Below are 19,174 nucleotides of genomic sequence, written 5' to 3'. Positions count from 1 at the left end.
GAATTTGTCTGGAAAATTGTCATTAAGATTTGAAGTTTACTAAGATTTCAGAGTATGGAAAATTTGGAAGAAACTTTGGTAAATGATAAAATAATTGATATGGTAATATTAGACAATATACAAATGTATTCTTGTATTAGTAAACATGATTCCTCTATCATGAATGCAAAATTGTTTGGATTTTATCTTTCCATTTCAATGGAAATATACACAAAATATTCATAAAAACTTTTATTGATCTTATTTTCAACAGGAACCAATTAGCTCAATATTATATATATCATATTTTATTGGCGAAAATTTTGGTTAATTTTTAAAATGATGTCATTTTGATCACAAAATGTTACATATGGGGACTTTTTACATGTGAATGTTTTAGAAAAATCTTAATAAAGAGAGGAGATGGTTTAAAAGTTTCAATTATAAAAACTTATATAATTATTTTTAAATTTAATAACATATAATCCTATAAATTATATACTTGTGATACAATACTGGGATGAAAGTTGAGTCTACTGTCCAATCTCTTAGCAAATTGAAGAACCAAAAACTACTCAATCCACTCTTCTAAACAACCAATTGTAAACCCAAAAAAGAAAACAATCAAAGATGATTCATGTTTTAAGCTTTCAAAACTTGATGTCTATATACCTATTACAATTACAGATCAACAAGCATTGGAAAACCTGCATTCTGGCAATTATTCAATGACAAATCCAGAACGGTTATACACAAAACCACAACAAATTTAGGAACCAAAAAGAATTCCCTTCCCACACCCCCATCCGAAAAAAGGGACAAAGGTGAAAAAAATGAACTAATGTTACACAATAACAATAGACCTTGGCTGGAAACAGAACAGAGGACTCAAGTTTTAGGCAGAGGTTAGCTGTCTGGTTGAGTCCTCTGCTGAAGAACTGGGGAGAGTGGAATTCGATGGGGCCTGGCTCCCTGCAGTGGTCGCAGTTTCTTCTGATGGGGTGTGGGGAGGTGATGCCTCATTTGTCACCGGTGGGCTGAGAGGAGGGTCCATGTCAAGAGGTGAGGGTGGGGATGTAGGTGAGGGTGGAGAAATTGACAGCATCTTGGAGATGGGGTATACTTCTGTGACCTCTTCAACTCCCTCGTCTAAATAGACAACATCCTGCATGGTGAGTTGGTGGTATTCGACAATTTCCCTTAGGAAGCGATTCTCACGGGCATAAACAGAGTTCTCATGGGCTAAACGAGCCTTCTCAGCCAAAAGTGTCTCAAGTTGAAGGCGAATCTAAGGTCACAAATATTTATATCAGAAACTGTCACTGATGAACAATTACATATAGACGAGCAAATAAAAGTACATTATTTGAAAGTATATTGTGAATGGAAATGCATATAGGAATAGTAAATTAATAAAAACCGAGCCTTTGAATTACCAGCTTGCATGCTTTTCATATACGAAAAATAGATACATACAAGTAGGAATAAATAAGTACAATGCCCTGATCTATTTAAGGGGGAAGTATGAATACCAGATCATCATCTGCAGGGTTGTCTCCCTTTTCACGACTCTCTCTAAGGATTTTATTTTCTTCTTCTAGCTGAGCACATCGCTCCTTTGCAAAAGCCAGATCTGCTTTAACAGTTTTCAGCTCCCGAAGAAGAAGCTTTGCCTTGGCAGCCGTTGCCATTGCCACCTGTGACACAAAGCAAAGGCCAATGATGCATTCACCAGCTAAGAGATCCAAGAAACCCTTAAAGTCTCCCATCTATAAATAATATAAAATGCAACAAACAGATTTGAGTAACCAAAATCTCGTGCTCTTAACCACACAAATGAACTCCAAATATCAGGGATTATATCAAGTAACTTAATCCATACTGAGTTGTGTGTGGACATGCTCTTTTTCATTTTTCTATTTCTTTTCCATAAACCTCATTCATGCACTGAAGTCAGATTTGTGTATATATATTAATAACTTTGTATCACTTAAGTTGAAGTTGAGAGAAGTGACAAAACACGGTATTCATGTCCTGCTGAGTAACTCTAAGTGGTTTGAAAACTTCTGAATACAGTATATTGGTTTAGATTAAAAACCCGACACAATTACACATTTGCCACCTTACGTCGCGAGATGCCTTGATTTGATTTTCTTGGTTGGGTCGTAGCTGCAGTTGTGCAGGTGGTTGCCATTGGCCTTGTAGACCAGAAGCCTGATTTGCTTCCTCAGAATTGCCTTTTCTCCTGATTTGTAGTCTGCGAGTTTCTTGGATGATGTCTGCAGTCTTGTTCTCCACAATATTTCTACCTTCCTGAAAAATAACAGTAAGTGTTGAGCAACACAATTCCCATTTCTATACTCATCAACTGTTTTATGAGGGAAACATATGGAGGTTCAGCCCTGCTGCAATCTACCTTAATTTTTTCTGTTGCAGGTTCTGTAATTGTTCAAAGTAAGAAAAATTGCAATGCCAAGAGCATATATCATGTTGGTAAGAACCAATTAAACATGAGGAGGAACGCATAAGGAATCATGAATGGATACCTACCTAAGTTCAGAACTCAATCCTCTGTAAAAACCAAAAAAATCCTGAGCACAACATTGGGGTCTGAACCTAAATTACAGTATGGAGGTTGACTTCTATAACCAACTACTAAGATTAGAGACCATTAACATATTCCAAGTAACAGATAATCATACAAAAAACAAAGATAAGAAATATAATCATGTTAAGAAATTAGTGCAGGCAAGGCCAATGAACATCACAATTTGAGCATTTTATTGTATTCCCTCAAGTAGTCAGACAAGCATAAAAATCAAGATTTCAAAAGCATACTCTGCTAACAAGACAAGGTCCAAAGCTTTTTACCTCGAAAGCATTCCCAAGGGTGTCACCGATATGATTAAGAGAGGATGTGATTGCATCCAAGCCCTTCCGTAATCTCGGATTCTCTATTTTTCTGTTGTTCTCAGATGATTGATATGGTTGGTGGTTCTGTGATGATGGAAGGACATAAAGAGGAAAGAGAATAGAGCTCAGTAAATGAACACAGAATAAGATAATGAAAGGGAAACTATGAGAACACCAACAATGGTTTTAAACGTTGAATTCAAAGTGTAATAAACATCTATCTATACTTAAAGCTATATGTTAGAGACAATATTGAAAGTTGATATTCACCTGGCTGCCTGTTGATGTATCTGGGGTCTGTGTCCTCATTCTGCCTTGGGTTTCAAGGTTTTGGAATCCATTATCCTCCTCAAGAATGGCTTTAGCTTTCCGAGCAAGAACACCCCAAAACCCATATTTAGACTCGTTTGAAATGTTCATTGATGTGTACTCATAGCGGCCAGGGCCCTATATTATCACACATCAAATCAGCAAAAAAAAAAAAAAAAGGTTAAACAACTCTGAAACTTTAGTTGATAAACACATCAAGGCACTAAAAAAACACAAATGATCCAAATAACCAGAAAGGAAGAACCGAAAAAAACTGATTAGCCACCTCCAAAACTACACAGTTAGCTACAATCTTTGACACACTAGTGGTGGGGCTTAATGAGAGAATGTCTGCAACACTTAAGGGACTTTGAAAGACAGTTGGGTACCATGCATAAGGAGACAGATTAAAGAGAAGTTTAGTTAGCCAAAATACAAATACTACTGAAAAATGTTCTTGTTCTTGAAAATGAACACAACCAATATGTTCACAATCTTTATCATGTTTAGATTGTTGAAACATGAAAAGCAAAACTTCCCAGGGTTATAAGCTTCAGAGAAAGAAAATGTTGAGGAAAATTAGAAGGAAAAAAAAAAAATGTAAAGAGTACTTTTTTTTCCCTCTTTTCTTAGTACTTTCCCAACTTAAAAGCAAATCATTGCTAATTCTTGAATAATGCTTCTGCTACTTTGCAACAAAAAATCCCCTTGTTACAGGAAAAAGACCCTTATCAATAGTTTTGATTTTTTACATACAGACAATTCCACCAGGTATCTAGCTACAAATCTTTCCATTTTCCAATTCGATTGCATGACTCATCGGAATTGAATTGCATATCTTCTGTTTTCTAAAACAATTCCCATTTTCACTACCACATTGATCCTAAAATTCTATGGAGGGATTTCACTGCATCATCCCAATTTCTTCTTCATTACTAGTAACATTAAAGGTTTTCTTAGGAGGATCAAAATCTAGAATCCTTCAAACATTGTTCTAAATTTCTACAACTTCCACGAAATCAAAGAATCCACAACCAATCATTTCCCAAATTCGAATTCCATAACATCCCATTCAGATGATCATACCAATAAATCAAAACCTCAAAAATCAGAGAAAAGAACCTTGGATTTGCTAGGATTGGCGGTGGAGAAAGCGGAGTCGCCGTAGGCGGAGGAGAGGGAGGAGTCGCGGTGGGCGGCGGAGGCTCGGATGGCCTGGGAGGCGAGGGAGGAGGATCCGGAGAAGGAAGAGGAAGATGAAAAGAAAGATGAGGAAGATGAAAGATCATCGCCGTCATGGCGAACCTCCTCCTTGAAGGTGGAGGCTCTGGTGATTCCCTGCCTTCTCCTGTAGGCCATGGTGGATTTGGAGGATGATGAAAAGAGAGGGTCTTTCTTTCTTTCTTTCTTTTTTTTTTTTGTTTACAGAAGAGGGACCGACCACCACCTCCGCCGAAAATGGCTGCCTCACAGGGACGCTTAACGAACTCCAACCTTTTTTCAAACGCGGAAATAACAGCTGGTATGACGACAGGGTTGGTTCAACGGTTTTGGTGGGCCGGGCTGGCTGTCATGGGCCTTCAAGGATTGATTTTCGCGGTTTATATCCATAACTCTTTGATGTGTAAAACCTTTGAGGAAAGATAACTTTAAAAAAATATATATATATGGGTTGAATCTTTATTCTCCTATACCACCATGTATTTGTGAATCTAACAAAACTATAGAAGCTAGTAAAGACAAAGATCTTACCATACAATTTTTAATGGGTCTAAATGAAACATATATGGGTGTATATGATCAAGTATTGTTAATGGGCCCAATTCCGATTGTTGGAAAAGTCTCCTCTTTGTTGCTTTAAGAAGAAAGGCAATGAGGAATCTTAGGGGCACCACCATTAGCACAAGACAACAAGACTTTCAATGTGAAAAGAAATAACTATTGGAAAATCCGAGAAGCAAAACGACTTGGGTAGCTCAAAACCAAGCTGTGATATTTGTGGGAGGCAAAGACATGTTAAAGAAAAATGTTACAATCCTACATAAGTATCCTTCAAGCCACAAGCTCTACAAGAGAGCGAACCAACAAAATCAGCCCCTTCCAAATCAAGCATCAACCAACTAAGTTCTGTTTTCATGTCCATCATTCAGGTTTTTCCCTTGACTCCAGAGTAATGCTAACAAATTTTGGTCCTCATTGGTTCATAACCAAGTTCAAACTTTGTAGGTAACACCCTTCCACAAAGTAATCTATTTGGTATTGCTTTAAATGTCATCTCTTCTCCAAACTCTATTTGGATTGTTGATTCCAGTGAAACTGAACATAGTGTCTTCTCTTTCATTACTTTTTCGTATCACCTTACTTTTTCGTACTACTAAATGGTTCACAAGCATCCATAACTCACATTGGAATCGTTCATTTAACTTCCAATATTGTTTTAAAAATGTGTTATGTGTGCTAAGTTTTAATGTCAACTTGATATCTGTTGTGAAAATTGTCCAAGATGCTAATTGTGTGGTTGTTTTTGATGTTGATTGTTGTCTTTTATAAAACCAGTCCTTGAAGAAGGCAATTGAAGCGGGTAGATTACATAATGGCTTGTTTGTTGTGAAACCATTTCTTGATACACCCAAATGTTCTCAAGTCACATTTTCTTCAAATCCTACCTTTTGGCATCAATGTTTAGGACACCCTAGTTAGTTTTACTTGTTTCAAATTATTTTCCAAATATATTTTTGGTCTAAATCCTTTTGTTGAAACTTGAATATGTGAAATTTGTCCTCTTGCTAAATAAACCCGTTTTTGTTTTCCTTTTCCTTTGAGTAATAAAAAATTTGTTGCTTCTTTTGATTTGATTCATTATGACATTTGAGGACAATATCATACAACTTTTAGTGGGGCTCGTTATTTTCTTACTATTGTGGATGATTATACAATGAGTACTTGGACTTCATGAAAAATAAAAATGAAACTGATCACCTACTTTTACAATCATTTCATGCTTACGTTGAAACTCGATTTTTCAAGAAAATTAAAATCATTAGTTTTGATAATAGGTTCGAATTTGACATGAAAGAATTTTATGAAAACAAGGGAATTATCTATGAAACAAGTTGCACCAACACCCCTTAAAAAAAAGGAGTCGTGGAGAAGAAACATGACCATTTTTTAAATGTTGCTAAAGACTTGCATTTCTAAGTTAACCTGCCAATTCATTCTTGGGGAGAGTGACTACCAAATACTTAATAAACAGAACTCCTACCCTTCTCATTTAAGAAAAAACACTTCATAAGTTGTTTTTTTGGATTTATTCCCTCTTATAATCATTTAAGAGTGTTTGGTTGTTTGTGATTCGCAACCAATAATAGTGCTACAAAAACCAAGTTTGATACAAGCGCCTCTCATTGTGCTTTCCTTGTTTATTTATACGGTAAGAAGGGGTATAAGCTATATGATTTTAACACCAAAAAATTCTTTATTTCAAGAGATGCTCGATTTCATGAAATTGTTTTTTTGTTAACCAAGACCATTAACATGTCTCCAAATTCACCCATTATACTTTTTCCTTTGGAAGAACAAGAACCAATTCTAGGTTTACTGAAAATGCGAACTCCACAGATTATGGTGTTCACAAATCTTTTTCGGAATCCACTTGTACTTAACTACCAGTTAGGTAAGTCAATCTGTGAGACACACCTTCCATCTTACCTTAGTGACTATCACTGTGAAATGGCCACTTGTGCTCTACCGTCTCTGAAGTTCTCTTCTTGTTAAGTAAACACTTCTCATTCATTAAATAAATATTTGTCATATGATAAATTCTTTGCTTCATATCGATCTTTTTTAGTATCCATTTTTTCTATAATAGAACCTAAACGTTTTAAACAGGTTATTCTTGATGAGAATTAGAAAAAAAACAATGGTAGAGGATATCAAAGCCTTGGAGGCCAACCAAACATGGATTCTTATACCTTTGTCTCCAAATAAAAAGACTGATGTAAGTAGGTCTACAAAATTAAATACAAACAAGATGACTCAATTGAACGTTACAAGGTTTGTTTAATGGCAAAAGGATATAACCAACAGGAGGGGTTGATTATAAGGAAACCTTTACACTAGTTGCAAAGCTCACAACCATGCGTAGTTCTCTTGCTATAGCTGTAACTCCTAATTGGCACTTTCACCAACTTAGCATCAGTAATACGTTCCTTAATGGAGATCATCTACATGAAGAATTATATATGCAACTTCCACCAGGATTCAAGCAGTTGGAAATAAAGAACTTAGTTTGCCAACTGCAAAAATCCCTTTATGGTCTTAAGCATGTATCACATCAATGGTTTGCCAAGCTTCAACTACTTTGAAGAATGTAGGATATACACAATCCAAGGTAGATTATTCTTTATTTACCAAAGCCATGAATGATTCCCTTATAGCCATCCTTGTTTATGTTGACAATATTCTCATTACGGGCAATGACATCATAAGGATCATGACAATAATAGAAATTTTGCAAAATTATTGTAAGTTGAGAGACCTTGGAAGTTGAAATATTTCCTTAATATTAAGGTTGCAAGCTCCAAGAAGGGGATCTATCTAAGTCAGAGAAAATATGCATTAAAGTTTCTTGAGGAATTTGACCACCTCCTTGACCTTCAAAAATCCCCATGGAATAAAATTTGAAGCTCAACCAAACAAACTAAGAATCTTTGACTGATGCCACTCAATATAGACATTTAGTGGGTTGTTCACTATACTTAACAATTACTGACTAGACATTACTTACTTATAGTGTGCAAATCCTTATCAATTTCTTGACAAGCCTAGGCAATCCTATTATGCGGCTGCCACATAAATTTTGTGGTATCTAAAGAATAGTCTGGCCAATGCATACTACTTTCTGATTCTAGTTGAATTCAGTTACATGTTTATCGTGATTCTAATTAGGGACGGTGTTATGATACTAGACGGTCCATTACAAGGTATGACATTTTACTTGGGAACTCACCAATCTCTTGGAAATCTAAAAAACAATCAATAGAGTCATGCTTATTAGCTGAAGCTGAATATCGAGTAATCACAACTACCTACTATGAGGTTACATGAATATGCTATCTACTTGTAGACTTGGGGGTGTCTCATTTGCAGCCAGTCCTACTTTATTGTGATAACAAATCAGCTCTTCATATAGCAATCAATCCAACTTTTCATGAACGAATAAAACATATTGAGATTGGTTGCCACATAGTTCGTGAAAAGCTTCAACAAAGTTTGATTTTCACCAAGTACATCTAAAAAACACATTGTTTTTTTTTTTTTTGTTTTTTTTTTTGTTTTTTAAAGATTTCTTCCTTCCATGAACCTCATTTTCTTCTTAACATGTTTTGTTCTTCTCCTGAATTGGGACACCTCACCATCCATTTAGCCAATCTCCTTTTATGTTTCCAAGCATATGTCTCACATAGATCTAATTTTTTCTTTTTCTATTTTCACAAATAAAAATAGTTCTCACTTTTGCAAATTCAACATGCTTAATTTTGTAAGATGATAATATATAATTATTCTTTTGAAAAATCCATTTCACAAGGGCAAACTTGTTTCTTGTCATAATTTATTATCATCATATAAAGTAAGCATAGAAGAGCTCAAAACCAAAAATCATATAAAGTCAAACATATGGATTGTAATGGGACATGGAGACCCCATGTATCATGTTTCCCCACTCACTCACTCACCCACTTTCTCTCTCTTTATATATACCTACTTTATATTATTTAATTTGACTAGACTTTTAATTTTAGCTATTATTTTCGTAAAGAACTTTGTTGATTAAGAGTGTGATTTGACTCATAAGCATCTTTCCATAAATTCAACCTTACTACATGGAATGAGAGTTTGACCTCAAACTTTAGAATCACATTACAAATATTATAATACAAGTGTAATATCAAAAAAAGTTTAAGAATTTCTTCTTTGTTGTTGTTACTATGATAAGAGTTTATTTTAAATTTTTAAGCAATTCTAAAAAATACGGCCTAATTTTTAATTATAAATCAATTCAATCACAATATTTTAGTCACTATAAATGGCATATTTTAATGAAGCTAATTGCAAAGAAACCAAAAATCCATGGGTATTGATTTCATAACGTTTAAAATTTTCAGTGGTTTTGCCATCCATTTGTTATGATTTACAAATTAGTTATTCATGAGGAACCAAATACTCTCAAAGTTTAATATGCATGATATTTCTTCATAAATGATTCCTTTCATGGTAATTGGAATTAAATATTTATATTAAGTTTCTACCATAATAAACTTGCAATTAAGTTTAAATATTTATATTAAGTTAAATATTTATATTAAGTTTAAAACATAATAAATATTTTTTTTGGAAATGTGTGTTACATTGGGCATACAAATGAGATATTGGGGGATACTAAATCTTGGAAATGTGTGTTACATTGGGCATACAAATGAGATATTGGGGGATACTAAATCAAATCATTCTTTGGTGCCAAGTAGAACTTGCAAATCAACTTTGATAGTAAGGAGAATAAAACAATAGCAACGAGTTTCAGATTAATGGAGTATGACACCATTATATTTCATTTGTCAGGTGAGAGAATTGGGAATGATTCTCAATAAGAATCAATTCTTCAAATCTTGTGGCATATTTGTTTTCCTTAATTTATTATCCTTCGGTGAGGTAGGATATTAGGGTTTCAAATTGTTCTCTTTACTTTTTATTAATATGTAGTGATCGTGTCCTACAACATTTAGGCAATTTGATTTTCGGTGTGTATAGCAGAGGTCCTAGAAATGGTTTTCAAAAGATGGGCAATCAAAACATCAAATCACCGTGTCTGTTGGTAGTCTGTCTTTGTGGTTGAGTCCCCTGTTAACAGACTCCTTTTCATGTTGTATGTTGTATTAATGGGAAGCATATAATGCAGCAAACTCCTTTTGATGTTGTATTAATGGGAAGAATCCAGTTCAAATCAGATTTTCCTGGAACTTAAAATGATGTGACCAACTAGTTCAAATTAGATTGTCATTGAACTTAAATTTATCAAATAAAAATAATTTTTTTTTAAAAAAAGGGTAGGTTGTATGCTCCATTTTGATTAATTAAAAGATTAACTCTTCATGATAAATAGATAGCTCCCACCACAAACATGATTTATTTATTTATTTTTAAATCTAATAAAAGAGGGTTCTTTCTTGTTTTCTCAATTTTAATATTTATTATAGGTTGAAAAGCTTTAGAAAGTTTAAACTCATGGAGAGTAAATAATTTTGTATTTTACTAGTGGTGTCATGTGTGTAGGAAGGATTCTATGCTTTGTACAATGTCTCATTGCTATGTATGGTGTCTTTGCTTTATGCCTTGGTCCTATTATTTTATACCTTAGTCTCATTTTGCTTTATGCCTTGGTCCTATTATTTTATACCTTAGTCTCATTATTTTTGTACTTCAAATTTTTTTTTTTTTTTTTGTATTCTGGTTTCATATATTTATATAATTGTTTAATGACTTAGATTTCATCATACGCTTTGAACAATTAAGATAAAAAAGTTTGGTATGTATTGATTTTGTACCATAAATTGTTTTATATTTCATATATATGGTTTCATTGCTTTATGCCTAGGTCTCATTGTTTTATACAATGGTTTCATTTTTTTGTACTTTTATTTTATTTTATCATGAACTCCTATATTTATATCCTTGTTCAATGACTTAGATAAAAGAGTTTGATATATATTGATTTAGTGCCATAGATAAAATTTCCTTGATTTTATGTTGGGGATTTTTTTTTTTTAAAGAAATAAGGATAATTTTTATATTTTTAAAAATTTAATTAAATGAAAATGTGCTTCATGTAACAACTGTAGGGGGGGAATATTATTTTCTAAAATGTAGATAATTATTTTCGGAAAAAATGATCTCATGTTGGAGAGTTCACTTCAAATACTATTTTAACTATTAATAAACCCTCCTAAGAGGATATCTCAAATAATGATTTGGTTGCATAATTAAAGATGCAAAACATCTTACGAACCTCTATTTAATTAAAGATGCAATGGCATAACATTGAGATACTTCATGTTTGTATGAGTTAAAAGCAAGGAGATAGAACTTGATTAGGTTGGTGCATTTTGGTGGTGGGTTTAGCCTATTATGCCAGCAAGCATATGGGATGGTTAGGGAATTTTGGTTTCATGGTTAGAATTGGAGACTTGTTGAGACAAGATTGAACATATATTGAGAGGGAGATGGGTCGCTTAGTAGGACATGCTAGCTATTATCGTATGTTTTTCTAATGAGTCAATTACGTGCATGCGTTAGGTTACTTTGTTAGTTTATTTACATTGTATACATAATACTATCTCATTAGTTTGTGCTAAGAGATATTTTAATTTAATTGGATATCTAATTATTTTATTGATATATTTATTTCAAAAATCGAAAAAAAAATCATATCTAAAAATCTGGGATGTTATAAGTTAACTATGAGATAGATGAAGTGAAGATAAATCACAATTTTTTTAGATTATGTTTGGTTCTCGGAAAGTACAAAGGAAAGAAAAAAAACTGTTAAGAATAATGATTTTCTCATGTTTGGTTGTTCTATAAAATATTCCAAAGAAAATTAAATATAATTAAAATTAGTTAAAAACTTATGCATTTTAAAATTATTTAATCTTTATATTAATGAGTTAAAATAAATAAAATGAGTTTGAAGTAGCAAATAAAAATAATTTATCATCTTTAACTCTATTTTTTATTTTCCTTTCACTTTTTCTTCATTTTACTTTTCCTCTCTATTTTCTTTCCTTTGCATTTTCCCCAAATTTTCCGAGAACCAAACATATTAAGGAATGTGGTTGAGTTTATATGGGTAACATGGTTGAGTTTATACATAAATATATTTACCCAACATCAAATAAAATCCATTATTGAGTAGCTTTGAGAAAGCAAAAACCCATTTGTCCCTTAGTTATATTATCAAATTATTATCATTTTTCTATTATCTTTATTTTAGATTAAAAAGTTTAAAGACAAAACAATTGGGGAGTTCGAACAGCAACAGGATTGAAAATTTTGAAGAAAAAATGGTTGAAGACTTCAATAAAGATAATGTTACTTGGTACCCTAACATTGGTATCAGAGCCAGAATAATCTTCTACCTGCTATGGAAGACTGTTTTGGTTTGGCTTGGCTCATGTAACATAAACATTAGTTAGTGGTCTTGGATTTACACTATCAGGTCAATTTTTTCTAATTATTAGATTAAATATTAAAATGAAGATGATGATTTTGTAGGTGATCAAGATGATAGAAAATCCACCTCTGACTATATATTTATTTGAAGAGAAGCTATATCTTGTGCCAATAAGAAACAAACTTGTGTGGTCCATTATACAATGTAAGCTAAATTTATAGTACATAGTACTATTGCCACAAAAACTGTATGGGTGAAACGTTTTTTAGAAAATCCTAAGCTTGATAAAATAATTGATAGCAAAGTTAAGTTGTTATATGATAGCCAAGTTACTATTGCAACTATTAAAAATAGTGAAGTAGGACCAAAAGGAAAAGATATAGAATTTCAACATCATTATATTCTAGATATGATTCTTTAACTAAGGCCATAAATTTTGAAAATTTTATGCTTTGGGCTTGACAGCATATTAAAATAATATTTGGTTTCTAGACCAAGTGGGAGATGCTAGAAATTGGAGTAAAAAAAACCCCTCTTTCAATGCTCACATATTATGGTGCATTATATACATATGCACACAAAATTACACACATATTGCATGTACATGTGCTAGATTAGTTTGTTCTTGGAATATTTGATTTACTTGACTTGGTACTTACTTGACTTAGTTAATTATTTGATTTGGTTAATTACAAGATGGATGTGGTAAAGATATGATGTCAATTTTTAAGGAACGTGGTTGAGTTTATATAAAAAGATATTTACATGGCATCAAAGATAATCCATTGTTGAAAAGCTTTGAGAAAGCAAAAACCCATTTGTCTTTTAGTTATATCATCAAATTATTATTATTATTATTTAATTATAATTATTTTAGTTAAAGAATTTAAAGACAAAGCAACTGAGGTTTTTGAAAAGGACTAAGATTGAAGAGTTTGAAGAAGAAAAAGATTAAATACTTCAATTAGGATAAGGTTACTTGGTAACCTAACAGTTCTTATACTAGATTGTTATGTATGGAGTGATGATAGCCCATAAAACGCAAAGAAGAATATTAATGAAGATTGAGAATTTATTGAAATAACACAATATACAAACAATTTACATAGCGCGTGAAACCCCTATATTCACAAGCATGACTAAATCACTTGTTATTAATGAACAAGAATTGTACAAAGTTTTTCTTTGTTCACAGTATTTCCTATTTTTTCTCGAAAATTAAAAATAAACATTAATAATCTCTTTTGTAATGTGTATGTGAAGTTACAAAACATTAACATTGCAACTGAATTCAAGTAACTTCTAAATTAGAATTTATTCCCTCTAACTTCTATACCAACATTGCAACCGACTTTCATGTCATCATTAGATTCATTTAAAATTGTTTCAATAAAAAAAATATGTAATAGATACCACATATGATTCATTTGAAATGAGCTTTTCTGTCATATTCCATGATTTTTTTTTTCAAATATTCCTTCTATTTTGAATACAATTCCTCACCACATCTAAATAGAACAAGAAACTAGAGTTTATCCAATATTGGCGAGTATTGGCACATCTAACTGTTGTCAAGTACCATTTAGAAAGGGTGTGCATGCACACACAAATACGTTCCAATGTCAATAAGTTCCTTAATTTGAGTTAGTTGGAAAGTTTGTGTTGTTACAACTCCTAATGCTAACAATAGACCCCTTGAAAGCTAATTGATCTAAATTTTCAAAATTGCAATGAAATAGATGAAAGAAATTGAAAACTGAAATCTACAATTGAAAAAACTAAGATTAAAAAAAAAAAAAATAGAATAGTAGAGACAAAGCCAAGAATAGAAAAAAAAAAAAAAACGAAAAATCTACATTGTCTTCCTTTTGTGTGAGGGCATGTGACACTTGTCACAATTTGATTTGGTAGCATTATTGTCAACAACCAATATGGATCATATTTTGAAATTACTAAACTTTAGTATGCGTATGAACAAAATGTTGTAAGATAAGTATAATAACAAAAATTATCAATACCTTTGTCATGATATATGCAATAATTATTACAAAATCATATGCCTCAAATATAATGCAAAATATATGACAAATTAAAGGACATTCGTCTCTCTATATGGCTCTTTGATCATCATAACATTCCTCATTTATTATCTACATTAATCAAAACTAAAACTTCCATTTTGATTATTAAATGTAACATACAACATTTAAGGTATTAATTCACCTTTCTTTCCCATCCCTCATTTCTCTCTCTATATATATACACACATGTATACCTACCTCCATAGATCTATTCTCAAATCATTGGAAAAATCAATTAAGGAAGGGAATATTGAGTTGAAATATTTGCAACATGGCAAGGCTAACATATGTGATTCCAACAATGGTGGCTTTATTTCTTTGCAGTGCCATGGCCATAGATCCAAGGAAGATCAATGATAAGAATGTTCCATGGTATGGCCAAGTCATACCTCCTGAGCCCTTTCAAGGTTTCTATGGCAAAATAGTTCAATGCATGTGGAATCTAGACCCAGGTTGTGGCAAACAAATCTACGCACATATATTCAATCCGTCTAACAACGTGGATGATTATTGTTGTCGCAACATTGCAAAAGTAGGTGTAACATGCAATAGATACCTTGGTTGGGCCCTCAGTTTGTTTGAAAAATTCAAACGTTATGCGGGGTTGATTGATAGGAGGAGTAAAATAACATTTATTGAATGTATTAAGCGAAAACTATAAGTAGGTAATTTATGGTTGAATATGTACTTGTTTCGATTCTACTCTTGTAATAAGACATGTTTTTATGAAAGTTAAAATAAATTTTTTAGTTGTCAACAACATATATAATCATCATTTCTTCTCAAATCCTGCTACTATAAAATTAATTTAGGTTGTTCAAAAATAGAAAAACATGTTTTGTTATGACCTAAAGTCCAAGTGATGTGAAATTCAACTCATTACCCCAAGTCAAAGGTTTGACTCTAAGGGTTATACTATATATAGGTTGGCCACCTATGTTTGCCCTTAAATACTCACCTAAGCTAGGCAACTAAGGTGAAGTCAAACATCAATATCACCTAAGGCCTTTATCGCTTAAGTCGATCCTCAAAGGTGAATTTAAACCTTAACCCAACCAACCCACATCTCACCCCCTTATACTTGAGCTAGGCCTAAGGGGTAAAGTCAAGCCTCATCCTACATCAAGCCTTTGCCACTTGTCTTAAGTCTCAAAGTTTCGCTAGAGCCTTATCCCCACCTCAAACCTTTGCCACTTAACTTAATTAGATCTTGAATCCTATTCTCGCCTTTGACCATCCAAGTCTAGTTTGAGAAGTGAAATCAATCCTTATCCCACCTAAATCCCCTTGCCATTTGAGTAAGACATCAAACTAGAAGCCTATCCCTACCACAAATCTTACAAACCTAACAAATACATGTAAACAAATTTCTAATATAATTCATACACCATCATAACTTGTTAAAAAAATGTGTGTCACCACACAAATAACTTTACACCTTATACAAATAAACAACACAAAGATAGATTATTACAGTAAGAAGGCTCAAGCAATAACAAAACTTTGCTTGAATCTTAGTGTCAAAGTCTAGCACTCCTAAAAGGTTAAAACTTAGAGCAAGCTTGACTTGCATGTTTTAGGATACAAGCTACAATAATTAAGTAAAAACCAGTTGGTGAGATCCATAGCCATTCAAAAGAACACAATAGTTTTTGTTTTTGTTTGTAGAAAGAAGGGAACAAGACATGATCTATCATGAGTATGTATGCACACATGAATGATGAAGTATTATTTATGTTTAAGTAACAATTATTTTTTAAACAAATTAAACTACATCAATTTCATATGATTTGGACGAGAAATGAATTTATTATAAATTAGTAAAGGTAACATGAAAAAACTAAATGTGATTCATATATATATATATATATATATATATACTTCTAAATTTTCTTATTTCATGAATTGTTACTAATCAAATGAAACCAATGATATCAAAATAACTTAATTTGGATAAGAAATTAATATAAAATAGATTTATAAAATTTCAAAATCAAAATTCTACTATATGCAAATACCATTTTTGATTCATAACTCATTCCATTCCTAACAAAATTAAACTTATTAAAGTTTTCATAAATTCCTTGTTTAAATATAAAAATAATAATAAAAAAATACTAAAATAATAAAATTTAGAACTAATATAAATTTACTACAAAATTTCAAAATTCAACCTCTTATGATATAACAAAGTGTAGACCCTCCATTTTGTCCCTCTAGCACATGTCTTATTGAGTATTTGTTCGGTACTTTCAACAATTCCTTGGTGGCCCATTATTACTCATGTAGCCTATCTTTTCTAAGCCACCTTGGGGACTTTGGTTGAGGGATTTATCTAACTCTATTGTGACACTTAGCAACCCTATTTTAGACTTAGGCACCTTAGGCCCATTTAGATACACTTGGCCCATTAGGCGTCACCTTAGGCCCACTTAGGCACCCTAGACCCATTTAAATACACTTGGCCCATTAGGCACCACCTTAGGCCCACTTAGGCACCTTAGACCCATTTAGATACAATTGGCCCACCTTAGGTCCACTTAGGCACCCTAGGCCCATTTAGATACACTTGGCCCATTAGGCATCACCTTAGGCCTACTTAGACATCCTAGGCCTATTTAGATATACTTGGCCCATTAGGCACCACCTTGGCCCACTTAGGCACCTTAGGCCCATTTAAATACACTTGGCCCATTAGGCATCACCTTAGGCCGACTTAGACACCCTAGCTCCATTTAGATATGTGAAACCAAGGTTTGGTTAATCTTGATTTTGATGATAACAAAACAAGGTTTAGAACTAATGATCATATTTCAAGTGTGATTAGGTAAGACGATTTTCAAAGTGGCAATCACAAAGACAAATCAAGCCAAGGAGAAATCATGAAGAAGAAGACCACCTCAAAGAGAAGAGTTTTCAAGACCAAAGCTTCATAAGATCTCTTTGTAAGGTTGTTGGTGCACTAGGACTTTCATGCATTTCATTCTTTATTTATGCACCAAAATCATCCAAGAGTAATATTGTTTTAAATATCTTAAGAATTGGATGATTTCATGTTTTCAACTAAAACCTTGTGTTAAATGATTTTCAAACTTGTGTTAAAAGGTTTTAAGTTGAAAAAGGTTGGGTGTTGAGCCAAAAAATGGGTCAACCGGTTCAACCGGTCGACCGGTTGTGCTCGTCCAGTCGATGACCAGTTGAGAAAGGCCAAAAAGTTTCTCTCTCTCCCAGTGGCCTTCTCTTCCCGGTCAAGGTTGAACCTCAACCAGTTGAGGTCCGGTTGAGGCCCAACGGTCACTTATCAAGCATTAAATGCTAATGGCTAGTCAACCGGTCGACCCCTAGCTCGACCGGATGAACCCCCAACGACTAGTTTGACTTTTTTCTTCTATAAAAAGGCTCCAAACTTCATTGTTTAATAAGTTTAACCTTCCCAAATCATTCTTGATTATATTTGAGCCTTGGAAGAGTGTTTTTGAGTGCACCATTCAATCCTAGTTTTTCTTGTATCTTTGAGCCTAAAGTTCTATTACTAGGATTTTTGTGAGATCATTATTTGTATATCTTTGTGAGGAATTTTCTCAAGTGAGGTGTATCACTTGAGAGGTTGTTCAAGAGAGGAATATCTCTTGAAGAAGTGTAAAGGGTGCTTGGAGCCAAAAGTCCAAGAGGGTGAATTGGAACCATAATCCAATTGTAAAGAGATTGGAAGCTTGGTTGAAGCTTCAAGATAGTGGAACTCTTACTTGGTTAGGAGGTTGAAGAGAGTGGACATAGGCAAAGAAGTGCCGAACCACAATAAACTCTCGTGTTTGCACTCTCTCTTCCCTAACTCTTTTAAATTATATGCAATTGTCTTTATTTTGTTTATTATATACTTGCATATAATTCTCTCTTATTTTTGCATAGTTTAAATTCATCAAAAAGAGACCATCACCCTATTTACCCCCCCTCTAGGGTGATTACCATAGTTTGGATTAGCCTCAAATTCCTAACAAGATACACATGGCCCATCAGGCACCACCTTAGGTCCACTTAGGCACCCTAGGCCCATTTAGATACACATAGCCCATTAGGCATCACCTTAACCTATTTAGGCACACCCTTACCCACCTAGGCTTACTTGAGCTTACCTAAGTCACCTTCTACATAATTTTTGCATGGTTGCATGGCTTGTATGGCTTGTATGTGCTTGATTTTGTTTTTTTTTTAGAAAATTGTATGAGCTTAATAATCATATTCATTTCATTTTTATTTATCTATTTATTAATTTATTTTGATGGAGAATTTCTTGAGTTGATAATTCATTTTAGTTATGCATGTGATCTATATTTTTAATTTCATTTAAAATTACATATTTTGGATTTTTAATTCTTAGTTACATGTTTATTATTATTATTATTATTCTAACCCTTAGTTTTCTTTTATTTGTATTTTTATTATCCTTTTATTTTTTATTATTATTTGTTTTGCATGGGATTCCACGTGCTCCATATCAGGGAAGGAGGATATTTATGCCATTTTTGGGCTCAAAAGATTAAATTTGGGCTGAAATTGGAGAGAGAGACATTTTCCTTATGAAAGAAAAAACAAACTTCCATAATTGGTTTTGGCAAGTGGAAAGAAATGACTTCAACATGTACATAGACGGGGTGTGGGGCCATGT

The 19,174-nt window shown here is 33.0% G+C and overlaps 1 protein-coding gene across 1 annotated transcript; it reads right to left on the bottom strand.

Annotated features, from left to right (window-relative positions):
- Positions 1-595: 595 nt before the first annotated feature.
- Positions 596-4,759, bottom strand: LOC100255300 (uncharacterized). Its single transcript, XM_002265669.4, has 6 exons — positions 4,324-4,759; positions 3,163-3,339; positions 2,851-2,976; positions 2,107-2,292; positions 1,512-1,676; positions 596-1,267 (listed from the first exon to the last, which is right to left on the bottom strand). Exons 1-6 carry the CDS (start codon positions 4,558-4,560, stop codon positions 875-877), a joined length of 1,284 nt encoding a protein of 427 aa, XP_002265705.1. The 5' UTR covers positions 4,561-4,759; the 3' UTR covers positions 596-874.
- Positions 4,760-19,174: the final 14,415 nt, after the last annotated feature.

Source organism: Vitis vinifera, chromosome 8 (assembly GCF_030704535.1).
Source record: "Vitis vinifera cultivar Pinot Noir 40024 chromosome 8, ASM3070453v1".
In the NCBI taxonomy this organism is placed as follows: domain Eukaryota; kingdom Viridiplantae; phylum Streptophyta; class Magnoliopsida; order Vitales; family Vitaceae; genus Vitis; species Vitis vinifera.
The sequence above is the reverse complement of the archived record's forward strand: the minus strand, read 5'-3'. Positions and strand labels throughout refer to the sequence as shown.